This window comes from Heliconius melpomene, chromosome 14 (assembly GCF_056956725.1).
Source record: "Heliconius melpomene rosina isolate 202511_hmr_F chromosome 14, ASM5695672v1, whole genome shotgun sequence".
NCBI lineage: Eukaryota > Metazoa > Arthropoda > Insecta > Lepidoptera > Nymphalidae > Heliconius > Heliconius melpomene.
The window spans coordinates 1,573,853-1,584,025 of NC_140402.1; the positions used below are offsets into that span (position 1 = coordinate 1,573,853).

Sequence of the window (10,173 nt, forward strand, 5' to 3'; positions counted from 1 at the left end):
TGCCAGAGTTTATTATGTTCAGCCGAAAATACAGGATGTCTTTCCGTACCGTAATCATAATATTTCCATGGAAAAATATATTTTTTATGACTCTAGTCGGAAAATTAAATAGACAGTGTAAATGATAATATTGAGAGGATTAGTTTAATTTTACAATTAAAGGAAAATTTTGTCTAGGTAAAAAGTTCTGGATGTCTCGAGCGGAAAACGGAGTGACCTGGACACTGGGTTCTCACTGTAGACCTAGCGGTGGTTGCATGAGAAATAGTGCGAAAGTAGTTTATTCTGCAAATACAAATACCGTGTGTATACTTTAGTAGTTTAAACAAAAAAAACATATTTATTTATGAAGGAATACATTATTGTAGAAATGTTAACAGATGCAAGGTCGTAGCGATTGCGGGTCATTGATTCCTTACGGATCTATCCCATTAAGCGGGATCGTCATAGTTAACAAAGTGATAAGATAGTCGAACCGTCCTCGACTTTAACTTCAGAGACATGGCGTGTTGAGTGACGGAATGCAACGCCGCGTTTTAATATAAGACACCTTACGCTACAAAAAAATAAACAATAATCTTTAGAACAACCTCTATATAAATTTGCATGTAGGTACATACGTTCACTAATGCATATATTCCGTAAAAATATTCGTATCCGCAGTGAACTTTACGCAGTTAGTGTTGTGACATAATGGAGACAATAGTGACATTTTACAATAATGTGTTCTATGAGAAAGCAGGTAATTGAATTAATACGGAAACGTCTTGTTTCTTATAGAAATTCCGAAACGGAGAGTTCTTTAGTGATAATTTCTTATGGAGAATTTGTGGTGTTTCACGTTTATTTTGAGTAAAAAAAATATATTTTTGGCGAAGACCGTAAAACGTAAAATTTAATTTTTCCATTATTGTAGTGCTATACTATACTATAATTGCTATAAGTGCTAGGAATCTCAAATTTTGCATAGGAGTTACTTATAGGACGTAGGTGCTCGCTAAGACGGGAATTTGCAATATTCGACTTCTAAGGGGTTGTTTTTGGGGTCGAAAGTTTGTATGAAACTTCGTTACTACAAATACTAGGAGTCTCAAATTTTGCATAGACGTCACTATGACGTAGTCATGGAGACAGAAATTAAAAATAACATAGTTCACGCGGGTGTAACCGCGAGCGGGCCGCTAGTATGTACATAAAACCAATCGTTATAATGAAAAAACTATATATATTCAATTTAAAACTTAATACCTTGAACTTAACCTTTTACTATTTAAAACGAAAAGAAAAACAAAAGATAGGAGGGACCGACAGTGTTCACCTGTCATCACTCTACGAATAACAGATGATGAAAACAGCTTATAAACTGACTATAAAGTGAAATTTACAAGCGAAAGTGGCATATTAAATTTAGTTAGCCACACTATTATTCCATACATATTTGTGTTGTAAAATATGACATGAAATCTCCTAAACACCTGTATGATATTTTCTTTTCTGTATTTATTATTACTTATTAATAAAGAATACCTAAGATTTATTGTTTTAATAAAAAAATAAACAATACAATATATATATTCACGAGTATCAAATATAGGCTAATAAAATTGAATTAAAACAAAATAAGAAAAACATAGCCAAATTTGAACCTACGATCTCGGTCTACAGTTACAAACCCAACTACTGTAGAGAGCGATGACCGTTGCAAACGGCGATAATACATTAATTTCCTATGTAACAAGGCGTACGCACGCGGTAGTCCATTCTCTCCGAGACCCTATTACCAAAAGTCACGTAGTGAAACGTAAAACATTTCAGTCGTGATTCGATACGATAGCATCTGATAAATATCGTTAAGGGTAACTAATACTTATGATTATGTTATGAAGTTAGGCAAGTTTAATATTTTGTACTAGAGACTAGTCGCGGCTTCCCCCGCTTGAACTATATAGTTATTTATTTACTATTCTGAATTATTTTAAAATATCTATATTCAAAACTAAAGTTAATAAATAATTTTACAACAATTTACACAACCGATTGAAACAAAACAAATTCAAACAAACAATTCAAAATTCTAAACGTTAAGTTAAGCTTGTTAAAATGCAATACTGAAAACTGCATTTAAATCGGTTAAGCAGTTTCTGAACTAAGATAACGTCGTCGATACTGATAACCCACAGATATACCTTCCATGCAAAACAAACTCTCTCAATAACTATTAAGACTTCTTAATAATACAAAAAAAAACATAGCGCTCAATCAGTCGCAAAGGAACTCCATGCAACAGACTTTCATACATTTGTAACATTTTAACAACGTTGAATACATATTCATGGAAGAGCTACTACTATACTAGCTGCTAACAACAATTTAAATATACGACAAAGTTTACTCTTATAGTACTAAAAAATAAACAAAAAAAGTCTCGTTAAATTTGGAACCAGCCCAACAATGAGTGTTTCGGGCATTTCACCTACGGCAGTACTGTGAATGGTTTTATTTTAACACAATCGTTTTTAGGGTTCCGTTACCCAAAGTGTAAAACGGGAGCCTGTCTGTCTGTGTGTCTGTCCTTGTGTCTGGACTTGGGTCAGGTTGTATCTTATGAACCTTGATAGTAGGACAGTTGAATTTATCACACATAATACAGTTCTGTTGCCACTATTTAAAACATGGATCATATAACTAGACTTGAATCATATACTGTTAGAAAGATAGGGGAAGGTATTGGTTGACCTTCGAAAACATAGTATCAAAGATACTGGAGGAAGATCCCGTAAAAAGTGTAAGGACCCCCGGAAGGGTATATTTAAAGAGGTTGATGACAGTGGACAAGGCGAAAGAAGTACGTAGAGACGTAGCGTTTGATAGATTTTTTATTATGATGTTATTTTTTACAGATCAACGGGTAAATGACTGGCTGTTGATGACTTCGCCATGGCCTGTAGTCGTCATCATTGCCGTTTACTTGACGATCATAAAGCTGATCTTACCAAAGTTTATGCTGGATAGAAAACCTTTCAACTTAAGGACTGCCATAAGATGGTATAATATATTGCAAATTGTATCAAATGTAGTCATTACTTATGGGGTGAGCACAAATATTTCTATAATTTAATTTCTAATACTTAAATTCGCTGTAAGTAAGAAGAATAGTCAGCAATAAGACCGCCTTTGCACGCTCTGGATTTATCTTAAGATACACCTTTATTGTCCTCTGTATCAGCTTTGTGTGCAATAAAGTTTTTCTATCTATCTATCTAAGATTAAAATTCTTTTCATTTCCAAAATCTCATACGACGTTATCAGTAATCATTAGGGTTCAAACCAATCAAATATTTCATTGGGTTAGGCCTCCTGATAACTCCATAAGTCAATAAACTCAATATCTCCAATATGACCGGAAAGTTTAGCACCAACAGTCCTGATCCTAGTTTTATTATTATTATTACTACGCGGCAGATACGAAAAGATAAAAATAGTTCGTTGTTAAGTTGTTGTGTTGGTAAATAAGATAATTGCTAAACACACAAATGTTCAAGAAATAACGATTAACTTACAGAAATAATCCTTGAAATTTTTATAAAGAATTGAGAGAGCAGTTTTTATTTTTCAGATATTAACATCAGGCTGGACTACAACTTATCACTTCGGCTGTATGCTACCAGATTACTCTTTAAAGCCGGAACCCATGCGAATGCTCAGATTTTTGTGGTGGACCATTATAATCAAAATACTTGAGATGGCCGAGACCGTATTTTTCATATTGAGAAAGAGAAACAGGCAGGCGTCGTTTCTGCATGTATACCATCATATAAGTTCGCTTATAATGATTTGGGCCGCTGTGAAATATGTCGGAGGTATGTGCCTTTTTAGTTTGCGTAACATTTGAGCCGTGAGCCCATCCCTGTCCAGTAGGACAGCATCAGACCGTAAATCTCGTTATGGGTTCCATTCACCACTCGAAAGAATTATTCATCATTATTTTCCTATTTTAAGACTAATAGGCATCTTGATTTACATACAAGCATAAAAGACTGTATGAGATATCTCTTTTAATTCATCCGTCTTTACAGAATCTTACTTCTTGATTAATTCGAACGGAAAATTTTAATGAGACCTTGATACAGAATGTATAGGTCTGGAAGGTCTAAAAGGTCTGTGGGATTCTAAAGGTTAATATTTTGAATATGAATTAATGTTTGGATTTTTAACTCAATTTTCACATTTTCACGCTATAATAATTATATAAAATCGCATTCTTGCATGAATTTGTAAAATCAGATTTTTCATTGTACAATGGCGATGTCAAGGTTCTCATTATGTAGAAAAAATTATGCATACCTTTTTTTGCTGATAAATCAGTTTAGTTCGACCTAGTAGTTAGATAAGACACACTATTCTCCATTTTCCTCAGAGTTCTGAAGGCATTGCGTGTTAGGAACTCAACGTAGCGCTTTACCTCGACACCAGAGCGGAGAAAATGGAAATATTACATATTCCATTTTCATTATTGAATGGGAATCGAATCCACAACCTGTGGCCTTTACAGTCACACTTTGTGCCCTAGCGCCACTACTGGCCTCATTTTAAGGAAATGAACACAATTTATAAAACAAAATTTTACATGTTCGTTTAAATTGGGCGTGCGGAACGTTATTGTAAATGGTATTAAGGCGCCTCACGCGAACCATAAATAAACAACAAGTCTAGGCATGAAACTTTCAAATTTGATGCCATCAATTCTATTTCTTTTTGAAATACTTTATTTAAAATGTTAATTGTAATTGTGTTAAGTTTATAACCCACACACCCTTGTGCCGTTGCGCCACCACAGCCTGGGGCCTCAAAATCGACTGGTTGTGGGTTCGATTCCTACTCGGGGAAATAAAATACTTTTTAAAATTTATATTATCACTAGTGGACCCGGACGCGGCTACGCCTGCTTAATCTATTAGAATATTTTCGCGTCGGTCATACTATGCCGCTCGTAGGTATAAAATGCTAAAAGTGACTATTATATTTATTTTCATAAGGATGAATAACAAAATGTCGCGGTAGCGGTCGCGTAGCAACGACGGTTGTTATTAACATGGCAGAATAAATTGCATGTCAAATTAGAAAGTATTTTAAAGTATATAAGTTTATATGTATAATGTAATGTTATATAGCCTATAGCACTTCTGAAGAATGCAGCTTTCACACAAAACAAAAACATAGTAAATCGGACCAGTAGATCCAGAGATCTTAGCGTTCAAGCAAACAAACAAACAAACAAACAAACAAACAAACTCTTCCGCTTTATTATATTAGTATAGATTTCTTCGGTCTAGTGTCGAGACAAAGCGCGGCGTTGAGTTCCGCCACTCAAGATCCAATGCCAACAGATTTCGGTGGAAAGTGGAGAACGGAATGTCTTAACACTAGGGTCCCTCTATCTATTCTGCTATATGCAAATAAAAAGAAAACATATTTTTTTTAATAGAACAGATTAAAAAACAAACTAAAATCGAATAATACGGTTCATACCGGACTTGTAGATTACCGCACTAGTGAGTTACATTCACATTTCACAACAAGACAAGCACAAACGAGCTGAAACGCTCAGCAGGTTAAAAGTCAGATGAATAAATTGGATTGCACATACATTTCATAATATTATTTGTATATGTAAAATTTACATGTTACAGCTTACATTTTTACATAAAAAAATTAACGATTGAATTTCGAATTGAATACCTTTTACAAAAAGGTCAAAGTAAATAAGTATAAATATTAGTCTTCTAGAAGAAATCGTTGAACCCATTTGAATGTTTAAGTTAATTAATTATACACCCTATTATTAAGATGATTGGATTTTGCTTACACTTATAATTTGCCCATTTGCACTCGACTAACCGCAAGGATGCTTTTACATCGTCAACTAATGCGAATACGAGACAGACCCTTTGAAGATATTTACTGGATTGCCTTAAAATTAAACATGTAATTATCTTTACTTAACATTTTAAATTTTAAAGTACGGCAGGAGTAAGTAAATAAAGTACAAAAGTGTTTTGGTGGAAACAGAGTATCCTAACACTAGGTCCCCTCCCCAGGTGCCGTCTGCCTACCCTGCTATTTGCGAAATACATCCTAAAGTGAAAAGAAATCTCATGGAATCATAAATATTCATATTAATCTTCACGTTTTTGAAACATAGCATAGACGAATTGTCGAGACATTGTGTGAAATTCCCACCAGAGCGAATGACCGAAAATCAATCCCCCGAGGAATCGAACCCACATCAGTTGACGCTATCCCACTGCGCAAAGACGGTCAACAACTTTAATATTACCAAAAGTAAAATGTTCATTATAAAAAAAACTGTGTAATCAATATAGGCGACCAGAAAGTGAGCAAATGAACTGGCTATTTTTAGTACAGAGCCGGGTTTGTAAGGCGCACTAATGGACGCGTTCCTATTGTTATCATTTTCTAAAGCCTACAGAATAAAGTAAAATTCAGTTTATTAATATTTGTTTTTTTGGAAATCAAATGAACACGCTGTATCCCGCTTATAGCAGGGTAGGCCGTGGAAGCCTTGTGTTTACTCTGCCCCCACTTTTCGCCGCATTCTGGGAGCAAAGCGAACTGAGTGGCGAATTTAAAATGAAAAATATTAGATTTCTTCAAATGGAGATCGAACCTACAACCTGTAGGCGTTTACAGTCACTCGCTTGTGGCCCTGCGCCACGACTGGCCTCAATTTAGAATTTGCAGAATTATTTATGCTTCTATTTTATTTGTTAATTGTAGTGTGTCAGTTGCTGTCAGTATTACGTTCCATCATCCACACCCTGACATTTAGCGCTGACTCATATTCATACATACTCTATGGGTTTGCATTTTATATTAAAACTTAATGGTTTCGTTAGAAAAAGTGCAGCTATGGTTGTCATTTAGTTTCTATGTAAATTTCATATGTACCTACGTAAACGTAATAAGAATTAACTATATATTTAAATGTATATTTACATTTCTTCGCTCAGTAGTCGAGGCAATGCGCGGCGTTGAGTTCCGCCTCTCAATACGCAATGCCTCCAGAACTCGGCGGAAAATGTGCAACGGAGTGTCTTAACACTCCATTCCTTCTGTTTACCCTGCTGTGTGCGCGATACAGCGTGAAGCGGATTTATAAATAATTCTGATAATTATAAACATTTCCTTAAGTGGTAATCGTACCTCCAATTCACGTAAGTTGCCAATATTCATAGATTGTTTGTTAAATCACATAATACATTTTCTTATTGCTTTTTAAACAAAAACACGTGTTTACTTTATAGCCAATAAAGTTCTTATTTATTGCTTCTAACCGTTTCCTGCTTTTATAGACTGCGTTCGTTTGACGACTTTAGCGAGTAATTATAAAATGCAAATAAGCTTTCTTCATTATAAAATATTTTAATGAATGACAATATTCATATATATATATAGCAACCTAGTTTAATGCAATAATGGGTTTCATCTTAGCTGTACTGGTATAATATTCGTTGTTATTTCTCATGTTATTCTTCTTTAAGTTCATACTGTATGTCGCGCTTAACAGGAAGAAGGGACGATGGAACCTAGTATTAAAACACTTCATCCTTATTAACACACTTACAATACAATTATAAAGAAAAAAAATCCGAAAAGTTTAAATTTATAGGTATTTCTCAAACAAAAATAATTACAAATTTATATTTGTAATTACATAATTTTTTACTTAAAACAGTAAGCGAGTTCAAACTGGACTTCATTGGTCTTTTATATTATTGCTAAGAAAAATATTATAAACGTAGCGGAACAATTTATTACTGTGCCGGTGGTTCTGAAAAAGGTTAATTTCACGGCATCGTAAGCCCTTTACACTATACCATAGCGCACGCGAATGAATTCCCGGTATTTTGAGCAGGCGTATAAAATAATATTAGATATGGAGCTCAATAAATATTTTTATGGATGTATGATTTTTAGGATTCCGTACCACCTTAAAATAAAAGATTGAAACCCTAACCCTGTCCTATAAGTTGACTTTGTCGTCCGTCTGTAAGACTATTTTTTCCCAAATTTGTGTAGGTAGAGGTATAATTTCAGCTTATACATATATCCACGTCTACAGCCCCAAAGAAAGCACAGAAAAAAGCTTCTAAGTCAATGCAAACAAAAGATACGAGCATTAAAGTTAATGCATCGTTTTAGGCGCATTTTGTTTGAAAATTGCCACATTATCAAAATCTACATGGACCTATAGTTCCCGTGGTTTCCCTTACAAGGTACAATATATGAAATTTAGCAAGGAGCGAGAATGTACTATAAGTACTATAAGTTGCTATGTTCTGGATATAGCATGACCTAAAAAAATCTAAGTCTAAAAATTGAGCTTATTCATTCCATCCATTCTAAATACAATTTCATAAAAAAAATACATAATAAAGTTTGTTTCCAGGGGGCATAACATCATTCTCTCCTATGTTAAACAATTCAGTTCATGTGATAATGTATAGTTACTACTTATTTTCCGCCGAAGGAAGCCCTGCAGTGAAGGCCATACTTGCTAAGTACAAAAAATGGTTGACAGTAATGCAAATGGTAAATGAAACTTTTTTATTATAATGCTTGTAATATTTACAAAAGATTGATATTAATCTTTTATAATAAAGCTTGTTACTTATTATATATTTACACTGCATTTTACATATGTATGCAGAGAGAACAAAATGTCAAGATACTCCACTATTCACTTATCTATATTTATATCTATAAATTTATATAATCAAAATTTCAGACATTGTCTTTTAATTGTAGTAGTAGATTGTTTTTTTTTCATTGTCTGACTCTACGCTTTGTCTCAACATAGCAATTGATAACATTTTTCGGTTAAACACACAACTATCACACTTAAGACACATAACAATCTGTTTTTATTATAAAATAAATTATTATAGATCATAAATTATAATATTAAGAACTTGCCATACTTCCTTTTCACTTATATGTGCACAAAATTGAAAAACTCAGACATATATGAATAATCAAAATATTTTTTTTGGTAATTTCATTTCAGAAAATAGAACTTTAAGTTAGTTATTCTCATATTTAAGCCTTTAAGAAATTTATTAAGCATTTGTTATTAAATTTAAAATTGAAACTTATTAGAAATTCATAAACTCTATGTAACATTCATAGTTTTTGAATGAAATGTGAAAGTCAAAAATAAAAATATTTATTTTATATTAAGCTATAATTTATTATTATTATTTTATTTTTCCAGGTACAATTTACTATAATGATAGTGTACAGTGCACAGGTGTTCTTACCAAGTTGCCCTGCACCCCTAGGATTAACCTATATGTACTTCCCTAATGTTATATTTGTATACTATATGTTTTATAAATTCTTTAAACAGAACTATGTAAATTCTAAGCACAAATTATGATGATTTTATATCCCAAATGTATGAAAGATTTATATATTAGTACTAATTTTGTTGTAAATAAAGTTTATTAAAAATATTTTGTTTTACTTAGTGTATCACATTAATGACATATATTTTATTCAATCTTTATAATATATGAAATTCAACTTTGCATTTTTGTAATGTTTAAGTTAATAAAAATCATGTATTTTATTTTATTTTCAATAGTTTGTCTATAGTTCAACACTATATTTTATTTATAACGAGAGCCAATGAAAGTGTTAATAATGTTTTGTTCCATTTAAACCTTGCTTATAAATTGCCTATGTAAACAAAAGATACAAGCGACCTCGGCAGTATTTAAATAAAAGAATTAGCTAATTATTTGCCAGTCACAAATAGGTAAATAATTACAAAAATACTTTAATACTACTAAAACAACATAAGCTATTTTGAAATGATAATATAAAATCAACGTCACATACCGTATAATACGACAGCAGGCCTGCATTCTCGTCTAACACGAACCACCGGTACTGCCACCCTTTCATCACATTTGTCCACTTACTCAACGATCCCTCCATCATGTTTACTGAACCCGAAAATAACTTAAAAACACATGAAAATAAAGACAGGAAATTTTATACTGCGGCAGACCACTCTCCACCATAAATAATCCATACGTTTGACAGCTGCTGTCAGTGTTGCTAGATGTATTTTTTTATTAATGTTAT

At 32.9% G+C, this 10,173-nt stretch overlaps 2 protein-coding genes across 3 annotated transcripts in view; one reads left to right on the top strand and one right to left on the bottom strand.

Moving 5' to 3' along the window:
• Positions 1–10,133, bottom strand: part of LOC146531869 (oxysterol-binding protein-related protein 9) — a 58,231-nt gene extending 48,098 nt beyond the window's left edge. For both annotated transcript variants that reach the window (XM_085197668.1, XM_085197667.1), the window contains exon 1: positions 9,925–10,133. In XM_085197668.1, coding sequence (XP_085053794.1) covers positions 9,925–10,026 — 102 coding nt within the window. In that variant the 5' untranslated portion in view covers positions 10,027–10,133. The remainder of the gene's footprint in view (positions 1–9,924) is intronic.
• LOC146531870 (very long chain fatty acid elongase 7) lies at positions 624–9,487 on the top strand. Its single transcript, XM_085197669.1, has 5 exons — positions 624–742; positions 2,901–3,091; positions 3,617–3,860; positions 8,471–8,613; positions 9,296–9,487. The coding sequence occupies exons 1-5, from the start codon at positions 694–696 to the stop codon at positions 9,458–9,460; spliced, it is 792 nt and encodes a 263-aa protein (XP_085053795.1). The 5' UTR covers positions 624–693; the 3' UTR covers positions 9,461–9,487.
• Positions 10,134–10,173: the final 40 nt, after the last annotated feature.

Coding starts and splice junctions, on each gene's coding strand:
- LOC146531870 (XM_085197669.1), top strand. CDS start 694: ATGGAGACAATAGTGACATTTTACAATAATGTGTTCTATGAGAAAGCA. Junction 743..2,900: donor TGTGTTCTATGAGAAAGCAG/GTAATTGAATTA, acceptor TATTTTTTACAG/ATCAACGGGTAAATGACTGG. Junction 8,614..9,295: donor GGTTGACAGTAATGCAAATG/GTAAATGAAACT, acceptor TTATTTTTCCAG/GTACAATTTACTATAATGAT.